This window comes from Mastomys coucha, unplaced genomic scaffold (assembly GCF_008632895.1).
Source record: "Mastomys coucha isolate ucsf_1 unplaced genomic scaffold, UCSF_Mcou_1 pScaffold14, whole genome shotgun sequence".
Taxonomy (NCBI): domain Eukaryota; kingdom Metazoa; phylum Chordata; class Mammalia; order Rodentia; family Muridae; genus Mastomys; species Mastomys coucha.
The window spans coordinates 94,341,718-94,356,104 of record NW_022196896.1 but is presented as its reverse complement, the minus strand read 5'-3'; the positions used below and the strand labels follow the sequence as shown (position 1 = coordinate 94,356,104).

The window sequence follows — 14,387 nt, the reverse complement described above, 5'->3', positions numbered from 1 at the left end:
ATTTAATTTGCTTTAAAAGACAAAGATTCTATGTAATCTCAAAAGGCATGCTAAGAACAGAAGAGCTATGAGCCCAGGTAATATTCCAGATGAAACCATTAAGTAATGCATTTTTTTTCTAAATCAGAAGACAGAGAAGAAAGCATGGAGATGTGTATCATTTATGAAATTTAAAAGACAATACTAACTTTACTCTGTATTACATTGAGATAATTTCCTTAATGACCATTTCCTAAGCAAAGATTTTAAAAAATAATCTTCTGGATGCCCATAAGCAATCCATACATTTACAAAGAACTGAATGTTAATGGTACACATAATTTCAATAATATAAAAATAATAGAAAAAGAACAGATTGAAAAATTAATATTCTAGCTCGGAAGAGGATGTTTCATGGAGATGTCTAGCTTTCCTTATAGTACTGATTTCCTTTGCATGCAAATGAAATGGTTTCAGGCAAAGTGTGAAGTTGTCTTGATATTATATTATTGCAATGCTGTTTGAATTAGTTTAGACCCGATACTTTTTTCCTTTTACATTTTCTGGAGGCTGTGAATCTGCATTCAGAGCATCTGGGGAATAACTATCTTCTAAGCATTCATTTTATGAAAAAAAAGTTTTCCCCTTAATGAGGAATGTGTTCTAATTAAGGGGTGGATGTTTATATATGTTTAAAGGAAGGTTAAATTACCCAATGATGGTGTTAAATGCTTTACGTTGTGTTTTGTGAAGCCAGTCATAATAAACCTCCCCTAAAAATATAAAGTGTAATCTACTGTATAGTGAAAATGTTATTTCAAGTGAGGTACAATGACCAAATGCATTTGTGAAACAGGGTTTGTTTGTCTCTGCTCCAAGTCCTCTGTAGGAGGTTTTTAAATAGAATAGACAGAAACATCTACACCCTCTCATTTCCCACTTGAGTTACTTCCAGTCTACTATGGGCCCACAAAGTAGAAATAATTGGATGCTCGGGTTTTGCCAAGTTAAATACTTTACAAACAGCTCTGCTTCTTTCATATTCTCTATCTTGAAAGCCAAGCTTACATTATCTTAAGGTGTGCATGGTAGGGAAACATTTTGCTAATTTTTAAAAATATTATCACCATTTGAATTGGATAGTGACCTTCTAGATACTACATTTCAGAACTGCACAAGCTTTACTAAATTCTGCTTAGTGTTACTTATTTAAGTGTAAGGATTTCTTACTCTTTCATTCCCTTCACATGTGTGTGTATACATATATGTGTATACATATATATGTATGTGTGTGTATACATATATATGCATGTGTATGTCTTTATGTAACTAAAAGTTTAATATGCTTTAATTGAATGTTTATAATGTGTGGATTCATATATAGATGTCACTAACATATAAGTGTAATCTAGGTAAGGGATAAAAGATAGAAACTCTATCAATGTGAATTTGACATTTATGGTATGTTTCATAGGTTTGTACTGTGATAAAATAACTCTAATCATGAAATATTCACCTGATTGCTGATATATACTACGAATATATTGGTAATGCCTAGGTCAAATCCCAGGAGGGGCTGAATAATATACTCTAACAGAGAAGTAGTTAGGCATTATAGGTAGAAATATCCTTGTGATTTTTACAACAGCTTGATCGACATAGCAAATTCTAGGATGTCAAAGGCTGCATATCGAAACAGTTCATCTAAAAAGTAATTAATTTAAATATTACAATAGATAAAAGAATATAGAAAACTTTGAAATTAGAAAAAAATGGCAAATAGTTTATATAACACTGCAACCTCAAATCCATAGGTTTAAAAGTTTTCTATCCTGTTGCTAATTTCTGCAGCTCAGTGAGAGTTTGATAGAAGCCTGAGCCTTAATCTCGCTTGGGAGTTCAGCTGTCTTTGGCTCCTCTTGACTCGATTGTTGAGTGTATACTTTGGTCTACTCTGCTTGATGTTGATACCTTAAGGCTTTGACATTTTTATCCCCAGAATATAATCTCTCAATACGATTTAAATTATGATACATAGAAGAAGTGCCTATGTAAGATTGAGACCTCCAGTAATGTCTTTTGGCACCTACTTTGATAAAAGCGTGTTTGTGTCTACCTTATGTTCTGTTGGAGAATTAAAAGATTCTCTAGTATTGTGATCAATAGTGACAGGAAATGTGGCTAAGGTTGCAAAGAACTGTAAATTCAGTGTTTACTTCCTTGTCATATTACTTGGATTATCTTGCCCACGTGATGAGTAGGTAATAGGATATAGTAATTGAATGCTTAACATGCTTTACAATTAAATGTTTATAATGTCTAGATTTTATAACCACAACCATTCATATATATACATATATATATTAAAATCTAAGTAATGGAATAAAAATGATAGAAACTTTATCAATGTTTATTTGACATTTATGGTATGTTTCATAGGTTTAAGCTCTGATAAAATAACTCTAATTATTTGAATATTCACCAGATACTTTTAAAAACCTTTTTCTTCTCTGACTCCCTTTCAATTTTGTAGATATTCATAGATTTAAAAATACACAAATTAGTCATATAATCTCATGAGACTGTCCTTAACAATGGCATTATTTGCATTAAAGCCTAACATACAAAATATTTTTCTCAATTTGAGACAGAAACAAACACTTATATAGATAGATATAAATATTGCCTATCAGAAGAAGGAAGTAGCTACCACAAAACGATTAGAATTTTTTTCCTCAGAAACTGAATCTTAGAAATATAAGAACATATTAAATTACATATAGGCTCAATATTAAAGTCATTGTTGAAACATCTTGTGACACTACTGCAAAATGAAATTGACATTTACATATTGAAAATGAGAATTCAGCAGTGTGAAGACAAGTCAAAAAAAAAAACATTGAAACTCGCAAAGGAGGATGAAAATTATGCTCCTCCTTGAGTACCACTTTCTATTTTAAATGTAGTCAAGTAACCCTGACCTGTAATCAAAGGATGGGGACACGCTGTACAACGTACATCTTACCCACTACAAACTACAAACTGTCACAATCTACCGACGTCAGCCTTACCATCTGACCCAGATCATTTTCATTTGCTCAAAAAGAAAAATGTGTCATTTTTATAGAGCAGGTGGAATTCTAGGTCAGAATAAGCATAATTTGAGAGAGAGAGAGAAAAAAGTACTGTCTTAATGTAGCTCTCCTTGCCCTAGGCAGTAACCCTTAAAGTGTCTCTAGGGGATATCAATGTTTCTTTGTCAGAGTTTCAAGGACTCTTTGTTTCAAATATGAACTATTGTAGTAAAGATTGAACATGTGATACAACGGGCACTGTCTTATGTTAACCACTTTCCTCATTTTGCTGTGACCTCTTACCTCACAAAAAGGAATTTAAGCAAGTAAGGATTCATTTCGGCTTGTAGTGTGGAAGTATCTATCACAGGATGAGAAAGGTATTGTAAAGAGAATGTCTAACAGAGAAAAGAAAATAACAGTGTACTTCAGGCCTTTTTCATTTTAATTCAGTCTAGGTTCCCTCCCATAAGATGCTGTGGCTCACACTTAAGGAAGATCTTCCCCCGCACAATCAATCCTTCCTGGAAACATCTAATAGACACTCACAAAGGCGTACCCGGAGGGCTTCCTAACCAACTCAATGTGGTAGTTGAAGTTAACAGTCACACTAAATGAGTTTGTCTTCACATTAAATGAGTCTATCGTCCTTAAAGAAAGTATATTTTTCTTAATAAGGAAAACTCATCAATCCTGGCAGAAATTAAAATGAAGATAGGCAAAAGTAATGCTACATGCAAACTTTTATATCTGAGAGCATAAAGGATTTGATGAACTCAGACAATATAGAAACATAGATAATTGTACACAGAGGAGATCTAAAGTATTAAGATACTAATAAATGTAAAATCAAGGTGTCCATGAAAGCAATAAAATAAATGTTCGTGTATTTTGTACTCTCTACTGTGAAGCATATGTATTGAGGAGACAGCTTATGGTTGTCACTATGTATTTCATACACTTATATAGTAACATAAAGGGAGAGAGAGAGACAGAGAGAGAGAGAGAGAGACAGAGACAGAGACAGAGACAGAGAGACAGAGAGACAGTGAGACAGAGAGAGATGAAAATGAATGGGATAGAGAATCCAAACACAGATAGAAAGTAAGCAATACTACTTATATGCCACCATCTTGTTGTCTTTCTCTGTACTGAATTTAGCCCCTATATTTAATATGAAGAATGTAGCACCTATGTCACCCAGGTGGACAACAATGTATTTTACATAAAGTGAAATTTTTAATTAGCAAACTTACAACTTGAGATTTAAAATGAAAAATCTAAAATCTATCCAAATTCTTTCCATTTAAAGTTGCTACTTGCTGGGTGGTAGTGGTGCACGCCTTCAATCCCAGCTCTTGGTAGGCAGAGGCAGGCAGATTTCTGAGTTTAAAGCCACCCTGGTCTATAGAGTGAGTTCTAGGACAGCCAGGGCTATACAGAGAAACCCTGTCTATAATATAATAATAATAATAATAATAATAATAATAATAATAATAATTAATAATAATGTTCAGCCTCTGTGAGTTAATATGGGCCCAGGTTAGTGGATTCTGAGAGTTTTCTTGTAGTATCTTTGATTGGCTCCTACAATCTTTCCTCACCCTCTTTTGCAGGAATCCCTAAGCTCCATCTAATGTTTGGCTATGAGTCTCTACTGTGACTGAATCCTCTCCAATGTCATTTGGGGATAGGTACCATCAGCTACAAGTGCAGCAAGATCTCATTAGGAATCATTTCATTGACTTTTCTTTTTTGGTCAGTCATGTTTGGTTCAATCCTAGGTCTCCAGGTTATACAGTCTGTGGGTCCTAGCTCTCCAGGCAGTGTCAGGGGTGGGTAACCTCTCATGGCGGATCTCTAGCTGAACTAGTTATGGGTTGGGTGTGCCCACCCCAGGGTTCTGTGCCACCTTTACCCCAGCACATCTTATAGACAAGAAAAATTGTAGGTAGAAAGTTTTGTGACTGCTTGTGTCTCAATCCCCCCACTGGAATTCTTGGCTGGTTACAGGAGAAGCCCAGTTGAATCTCCATATTTCCCATTGCTCGGAGTCTGAGCTAGAGTCAACTTCATATATTCCTGGGAGTTTTCCCTGCACTAAGTTTCTAGCCCATCTCAGAGATGCAGAAAAACAATTTTCATGGTCTCATTTCATTGGACTATTTGTGGTTGGACCATTGTTCATAGTGCTTTTTAATACCCAAGATAATCTATTGGCTCTTAAATCCACTGTTCCTCTTATTTGAATAAAATTTTTACCATATTTAAAGTACTTACATAGATAACAAACAGTTGAAGCTTTTCTTATTTTCAGAGTTATACTCTTTGACTCAGTTGACAATTTTGAATATTCTTAGAATTTTGTTTTATAAAGTTGAGAAGCAGTTTTTGTATCAACAATACTGATTTATAGCAAGGTCAACTTAGGAAACATTACTATCCCCGTAAGGAGGCATGTTGCAACCACTTTTTCATATCTTTGTCTATATTATTATAAGGTTTTCAGAAAGGACACAAGATGAGACCCAATGGTAAAGGAGTATGTTTCTGGATAAATGAAAGATATGTTAATTAATTTCTATATTTATGTATTAGAGACAATAATGATTACAACTTGGTAGAGAGGTTTGGGAGATGGCTCAATGCTTAAGAGTCCACACTGATCTTTGAGGGGACTTATAATTTAGTTCCCAGCAACCATGTGAGGCAACAAACCACCATCTGTCACTTCAACTCCAGGGCATTCCTTTTCTTACCTCCGTGGATACTGAAACCTTGGTCGTATCCTACAATTATCTTAAAAATACTTGGTAGAAATAATAATGAAATTCTGTCTTTAGTCTCTCTCTCTCTCTCTCTCTCTCTTTGTCACTCACTCACTCACACACACACACAGAGACACACATACAGAGAGAGAGAGAGAAAGAGAGAGAGAGAGAGAGAAAGAGAGAGAGAGAGAGAGAGAAAGAGAGAGAGAGAGAGAGAGAGAGAGAGAGAGAGAGAGACTGTGTACAGAGAGGCACTTCAGAAAGTAGAGGGTATATACATAAGTACTTTGGCTAGTTTGACTTGTAGGTACTGGACAAAATGGGGCATGTATTTGATTTGATGCTGGCATTAGCAACACTTTATTCCATAGTTCTCATGAATGAAATTAAGAGACCAGGTAGTTTCCAATTGGATAGTTTTTATTAGTTGAAGGGATATTTTTGTGTATTTAATTTGTTTCATAGTGAAGCTACAGTCAACTAGTTGGAGGCATATAACCTAACAGGAATTTATAATGTTCCAACTTTATTTTTCTGGTTTTTTTTGTTTTGTTTTGTTTTTTGTTTTTTTTTTTTTTTTTTTTTTTTTTTTTTGGGGGGGGGGGACAGGTTTCTCTGTATAGCTCTGGCTGTCCTGGAACTCACTCTGTAGACCAGGATGGCTTTGAACTCAGAAATCTGCCTGCCTCTGCCTCCCAAGTGCTGGGATTAAAGGTGTGTGCCACCACTGCCCGGCTTGTTCCAACTTTAAACCAGCTCTCGGCACAATTGTGATATCATAATAAAGTAAATAAAACTCCACAGAAATGAAAAGCTGAACACCATAGAGTGGTTACACTATTGTGTTATATTTGAGAATCTGAAGGTTTGAATCAGAATGTTCCTGTATAAGAAATATACTTTGTAGCATTTATCAGGCTCTCCTGTTGTTTTTATCTCCTTACACATGCACCAGGAACCATCTTTTTACTTTTAATCTTTAATGCCTATAAATAAACAGTGAGGCAGTTCTAGTCTGAGAAAACACATTCTGAAGACTTGTTTCCCAATTAATTAGCTTAACTTCTAAATTATTTACTTAGTCTTATAAAAGTGGAAGTCCTTCCCACCAATTGCAAAAAACAGCATCAGTGATATACTACTATGAGTTATTTGTTTCACCCTAATTTGGAACATGGTTTACTCCAAAATTTGGAGTAAATATATCTATATCATAAATATACATATAAATTTTATTAGCTTTTTATTTGTTGGTAAACTTGTTTTGTCCTTAGAAATATTTCAGGAATTTATCATGTTAGTAAAAAAGAAAACTTAATTGTTTTCACTTTTGAAGGATAGTTATTTATTAACATTAAATCAGACATGTAACAAAATATAAATACTTGAGTTTTAATCATAGGTTATATTGACTTTGCTATATGTTTTAATGATTTGATGCCTTTAAAAATAAATAAATGAAGAAACCTATATGGATATTTACATGGAATTTATGTATCTTCTTGCATTATATATGTTAGAGAAATACTATGATTCAGATATGGTATTGGACAATAATGTATATTTAAAGCACACAAATAGCTTAGTTTTGGGACATACTGCTTCCTATAAGGCAATTGCATTTAAAATAATAAATACTCTTCATCATTTCTGAATTTTTAGTAAAATCTTTAAAACTAAAGTATGGTGTTTTAATTAAATTAACAAAATTCACTTGTTCAGAACTCTGATAGTTTCACAAGTAGTAGGGTGGACATGTATTTCATGATACCATTTCCAAATCACAGCATAAACTCAGCTATCAATAGATTGCTTCCGTGTTCTCTGAGTTTTAACTTGGCACCTGTATTACTCTTCTATACACGTTAGAATGCCAGTCACTTTTGAATGGGCACCCAAAACAAAACCAATAATCAAAACAACTGTTATCAACAAGGAATTATAGAATAATTGCAGCTCTCTTACTGTTTGACTCTTTTGATCTCAATGGTGTCTTATCTGAGCTACTTAGAGATTCATGGAGCACACAGGAAGAAAACTCTCAAAGTCAGCTTGGTTTGCAATAGTAATGGATCCAAGAGAGATATGTAGAAATTTAAATATGTGTTTCAGCTAGTTTTATCTTGTTTTGAAAGGACCTCATAAAGAGTGAAGATTAGTCATGGATGATAGTGCACAGCTATAATCTCAGCCCTTAGGAAGCTAAGGCAGGGGAATCATAAGTTCCAAACCAGTTTCTAGGCTACATAGTGAGATCTTGTCTTCAAAACAAAAACAATATTGTTAAGTCATAACTCTTTGGCTAAACTAATGCCTCTGTTGCTCACATACAAATCCCTGGGAGTCATACAAATTGACAGCAGTGAGGCATGTGTAAATAGAGTTGGTTAACTTTGGTTTTTGTTTGTTTGTTTGTTTGTTTGTTTGTTTTTCTAGAGACTGCCTCTGTGAAATGTCCAACCAAACATTTCTGTGTGATTTTTTTAGTGCAGAAATAGTAACTCTTCATTTCTCAGGTTTTTGTTCCTCTACCCTTTTTACCAGATCGCCAGTGAAACAAGCAAACAGTGAGGAGACACATGTCAAGGAAAGGACTGTTGTGTGAAAATATTAATGAAAACATCATATAGAAAATCCAAAAATACATCCCACTGAGTCTGAATGTTACATTTGGATTACTGGGGCTTGACAGTTACTCTGTACTGCAATAAGATGAGAAGAAAGGGGTCTGTTTTTGTTCTATGCAAAACTATCCTCACTAAAATACATCCAACAGACAAACAAACAAACAAATATTCCTGCAGTTTTTAAATGCACAAGGACGAAGTAGAATCTCTGATAATGAGTGGCCTTTCACCAGTATATGAAGCAGTTAGTAGAAAAAATATGCTTTTGTTTGAAATTCCAACATATTCCCCAAAATATATTTAACTGACAGGGTAAAAATATGTTGCTAAACACACAAAATCACATCACAATGATAAGTTTGTGTCTCTGCTATAGTTTAATTTTCTCAGTAAAGAGTTTTATATCTTTTAGGAAATCCCATTTAGGAAAATCTAGTTGAATTATAGCTACATTTCGGTATGGTTTGGGTTGTCAGGAAACAACCTTTAGGATGGATGACTTTTTAAGGTTTTCCGCAGTTTCATGAGACAGTAGAGGAGTCATAATCTTCTAAAGACATGATTTCATTGTGGAAGTAGTTACACAGCCTTTTTTCATGAGTGTTTTAGAATTTCAAGGTCTAATTTATGATCATCCACTCTCATTATTTCTTGTCTATCTTTGAGAAAAATTTTATTTAGCTAGTATAAAAAATTATTTTAGGGAATGTAGTTTTACTGAATAGGTTTCTTGTGAAAGAATGGATATAAAATATAAAATGATTTATCAGAGAGCACATGAGCATGAGGGAAATCATTCTTTGTTTGGCATCTATGTGGCTCTATTGTCAAATATTTACTAGGCAATATCATGTTTCAGTCTGGGTTATTTGCTAAGCCATATGAAGCTAATGCAGTTCAAAACTCTGACCACCTAAAGTTAATATGCTTTATATAAGGAACTGAACTTTGAAGAAAAGGAAGAATTTTTAGAAAACAGTAATAAGTAATCAACCTAAAGTCACTGTCTTTTCTAAAACACACTGGAAATCCACTCAAAGGGCAAGAATCTCTAGGCTCTCTCTAATCTCTTCTTGACATCATTTATATGTTTTGATGAAATATTTACTATATAGAAAATTTAGGAGCATGTGGTACTTAGACATACTTTGAATTATAATATACACACTCCTGCCAGCATCATTCTAGTAACATCTGGCCCCGTATTTTCTTCTTTCCAGTTAGGCTACCAGAATTTTCCTTATCAGAGTTTCAAAGAGCTTTGGTAATAAACAACTCATTACTGATACTCTTGTATTCCAGAGATGTGTTAGTTTGTGTGTCTCCCAAATAGGAAAGGGAACCTTTAGGTAAAAGTTTCTCAAATAGAAGGGATGTAGTTAGACTTTTGGCAATATCTAGGGATATTATTATGGCTGAAAAAGAGAGATGCTGCTGATATCTAGGGGAAGAGACCAGGGATGCTACTGAATATTCAAAATGAGGTAACCTCAACAACACACTTGTGAACAGCCCAAAAGGTCAATAGTGCCACTGTTAAGGTACCCTTCTGGAAATAAAATTATACTCTGTAACAGTTTATTAAAATGCATTTTCATTTACTTATGAAAAGTAGTTAGAGTGATTATAAATATTCCCATTCCACTGCTTTAGTGTGTACCCCTCATTCTTTATCCAGATTTCCAATTTGTTTTCACCAAATGGCATCCTGCAGTTGCTCTTCTCCAAAGATTAATCATATGTGCATGGTTTATTATTAAAAAACAAAACAAAACCTGCAGTTTACAATGGGAAAGGCTTTATTACAGCCCTGGTGGCTTTTTATTTGCTTTTCTTTGAAATGACTCGATTCATGAAGTGTGGAAATTGCCTCATGCAGCTGCTTTTTGCTCTTCCTCTGTCTTTCTCTCTTCATACTTTATTTTTATTTATTTTTTATTCTGGTTGGCAGAACTCCACTGATTGCAGCCGGAGTCATTGGCGGGCTCTTCATCTTGGTCATCATGGCTCTGACATTTGCTGTTTATGTCAGAAGGAAGAGCATCAAAAAGAAACGTGCTTTGAGGAGATTCCTGGAGACAGAGGTACCGTTTCCACCATTTTTTCTTTAATTTAGGGGTTTGATTTAAGGTTTACAGCCTAGATGATGCTTGGTCTGGTAAGAAGATTCCAATTCTGAGTAGAAGATGCCTTAGTAGCTGTAGAGCCAGCATGTGTGTCTAAAGAAAGGCCATCTCAATGGTATATGTGAGAAATGAATAGAAACTCCTTGTTTGAAAGGATGAACTGTGTGCATTTTAATTAGCATCACTCAATTGGCAGCCAATTATTAATTACACCTAAAGTGAAAAAGCTGAGCATACAGGTTAAAGCTTCAAGCTGTAATAAGATGAGCCTTTTAACACCATTTATGTGATGGACTTAATATTGTGTTACGTATCGAGGTTATAAAAATTATCCATAAATTATCACCATTTCGTGTCTGTTGACACATAAGTTCTTTAGCATGCAAGCTGATAGTTTGCTTTGTACAGGTAACAAGGGGGGAACCATCCCAGAAGATAGTGCAGTAGCAGTGCAGTGTTGAGTCCCATCCTATCTCTTGGCTCTGATAGTCCTATCTGAGTCTGCCCGAACAATTCAGAGTAATTCTGGGTACTCCTCTAGTTATACCTTCTTTCTTGTCAAAATGACAATCTGGATATCTCTTAAGACTATTGAGAATGGAACTACTCATCCATTCATAAATGTAGCACACTGGGAATGGGTTATATCTTAATTCTTGTGCCTTCAGAAGATTCCGAAGAGAATATGATTGCATGGTACATGCCAAGATATAACCTAAATATGTTCCATACAGATATATATATCTCCTACACAATGTGATGAAACCTCCTCACTAATTCTACATTTTTTGATTCATTTAAGCTATTTATCATAGAGTTGGGGAGATGGCTCAGTCAGTAATGGGCTTGCCTCCTAAGCATGAGGACTTAAACTCAACCTACAGAGTCTACATAAAAACTTACCATGGTGGTGGTGGTATGTGCTGTAATCCCAACACAAAAACAGGATTCCTTGGACATAGTATCCCTCCAAAATGGTAGACAGTGCCTGAAGTATGAAACCATAGGTTGTCTTCTGGACTACCCACCACATACACATATCATGTGCATGTAAACACACATGCACACATGCATGATATAAATCACACATAGCATCTAAAAAATCTGCCACCAAGTCCTGTAAAGTATCCTGGGAGGACAACCTCTTCTGGAGGGCATTTTGGTTTTCAATTATTCTGATGTTTATTTTTTAAATGTAAAATTCAATTATTCTTTCTGAGTTTGTCTTACTTGACCTAATGAAAGTCTAATGTATATTTTTAATAATATAAAATGAGAAAGTGGTAAAATGGTAGATTTCTTGACAAACTGTTAGGAAATAGACTGGTTTTGTTGATAAATTTTATCATGCTTTTCCTAAAATCCGTGTTACCTCTGTACCCTCTAAACTCAGGCCCATTCCATTGGTTTAATGGGTCATGATGTTCACAGAAGCATGATGATAATGGCCGGAAAGGAGGGCCAGAACACAGTTAGCCTTGTAAACAGATGTCTTGAAATACCGTCATGATTCTAGACAATTTGAATAGTAGAAATCTTCAATTATTTTCTCATGCAGAGTATAAAACAGACTATATTTTTGTTCCATTTTTTTTAGATTTGAATTCCCTTTTATCAAAAGAATTGAACTTTTTAAGGCTTGCTATTTCTTTCTTTTGAACATGAATTATAACATAAAATGTTTTTCCAGGATGTAAGCTTTAGGTCCCTCAAATGCTCTGCAGTACCGCAGATTCCTTGATCTAAGAGTGATGCCTTCTAAAGCCAAGGGTTATCTGAAACTTTAGACAATACTGACATTTATATGTACTGTGTATTCCTATGCATGCATAACCTTGATAAAGTTTGATTTCTATATCAGACATAATACGTTAATGACAGGTACTATTGATAAAAATTAACCAATGGCTTTAATGAAAATTATTTTAAACTTACGATTTTTTTCTGAAATGTTATATTTATTATTTTCCCATTACATTCCTAAATACAGGTAGCTGAGATTTCAGAATGGGAAACTATGGTTGAGGAGTGACTAGTTTAGACACTGTACCAGCTGTGCTACTGATTCCTCTCCTGCCAAATGGCATCTTAACAATTATGTTGGGTGCTGGAGAGATGGCTCACCGATAAGAACACTGGTTCCTCTCCAAAGGTCCTGAGTTCAATTCCCAGCAAGCACATGGTGGCTTATAAACATCTATAATGAGTTCTAATGCCCTCTTCTGGCATGTAGATATGTGTACAGGCAGATAGAGCACTCATATACATAAATAAATAAACCTTAAAAAAATAAAAAGAAACAATGATTTATAAGTTTCAGCCACATTTTACATGTTGGCCACACTCAGGCATCTTTTGAGCTGCCTCTTCCTAATCCAGTCTTTACCATGATATTCATCTTACGTCTGATGTATTTTATATCTTTATGCTTCCTTCCCTCTAATGCTGACCCCAAACTCTTGATCATTGTGGTGGCTGCTATTTATTTTTATTTTCTGAAATTATTTTATTTATTTAACATTCTAGTCCTTGCCCTCCCGTGGTCCCCACACCACAGTATCTCATCCCATTCTTCCTGCCCCTTGGCTCCAAGAGGGCACCCACCATCAAACCTCTACTTCCCTGGGGCAGCAAGAATGAAGCACATCTTCTCCAACTAAGGCCTGACCAGGCAAACCTTGGCTACATATGTGCCATGGGCCTCAGACCACCCCGTGAATGCTCCTGGTTAGTGGCTCAGTCTCTTGGAGCTCCCTGGGGTCCTGGTTAGTTGAGATTGTTGGTCTTCCTATGGGGTTGCTCTCCTTTTCATCTTCTTCCAACCATTCCCTAATTCAACCACAGGGGTCCCTGACTTCAGTCCAAAGGTTGGGTGTAAGTATCTGCTTCTGTCTCAGTCAGCTGCTGGTAGGGCCTCTCAGAGGACAGCCATGCTAGTCTCCTTTCTGTAAGCACATCATAGCATAGTAGTGTCAGGTCTTGTTTCCTCCAGCCCTCATGAGATGGATCTCATATTAGGCTGGTCATTGTATGGCCTTTCCTTTAGTCTCTTCTCCATTTTTGTCCCCTTAAGTTTTTTTAGACAGGAACAATTCTGGGTCAGCAATTTTGACTGTGGGTTAGTAACCCTGTCTCTTCACTGGAGGTAGACTCTTAGATTTCTTATTCCCCAATGATAGGCATATTGGCTAAGGTCACCCCATTGAGTCCTGAGAGTGTCTTACCTCCTGTGTTTCTGGAACTTTCTAGGGACTCCCCTTCTCCCCCAACACTGAGGCTGCTTATTTCCATTCATTCTCTTGGCTCTCTGGGCTTTTTTCCTGTCCCTTCCCTACCCTATATCTGATCCTGTTCCCCCTTTTCCCTCCCTCTCTCCTTTCCCACCCAGCTCCTTCCCTCTCTGCCTCCCATGATTATTTCCTTCCCAAGACTAAGTGAGATCGAAGCCTCCTCACTGGGGCATTTCTGCTTGTTACACTTTTTATGGTCTGCAGGTTGTATTCTAGGTATTCTGTAATTTTTTGCTAATATTCACGTATCAGTGAATGCATACCATGCATGTTCTCTTGGTTCTCAGTTTCCTCACTCAGGATGATATTTTCTAGTTCCATCCATTTACCTGCCAAATTCATGATATCCTCATTCTTAATAGCTGAGTAGTATTCCATTGTGTAAATAAACCACATTTTCTGTATCCATTCTTCTGTTGAAGCACATCTGGGCTTTAAAGTCATCCTATTTTCATTATCTTAAGATTGATCTTAATGCACAGCTATCTAGAAGCCAGAAGTAGGAAGCCTTCATTCTAAT

The 14,387-nt window shown here is 35.6% G+C and overlaps 1 protein-coding gene across 4 annotated transcripts in view; it reads left to right on the top strand.

The window, feature by feature from the left end:
• The window catches only part of Erbb4 (erb-b2 receptor tyrosine kinase 4), a 1,021,671-nt gene that overhangs the window by 796,828 nt on the left and 210,456 nt on the right, over positions 1–14,387 (top strand). For all 4 annotated transcript variants that reach the window (XM_031367819.1, XM_031367817.1, XM_031367820.1 and 1 more), the window contains exon 17: positions 10,403–10,535. In XM_031367819.1, the coding sequence (XP_031223679.1) occupies positions 10,403–10,535 (133 nt within the window). The remainder of the gene's footprint in view (positions 1–10,402; positions 10,536–14,387) is intronic.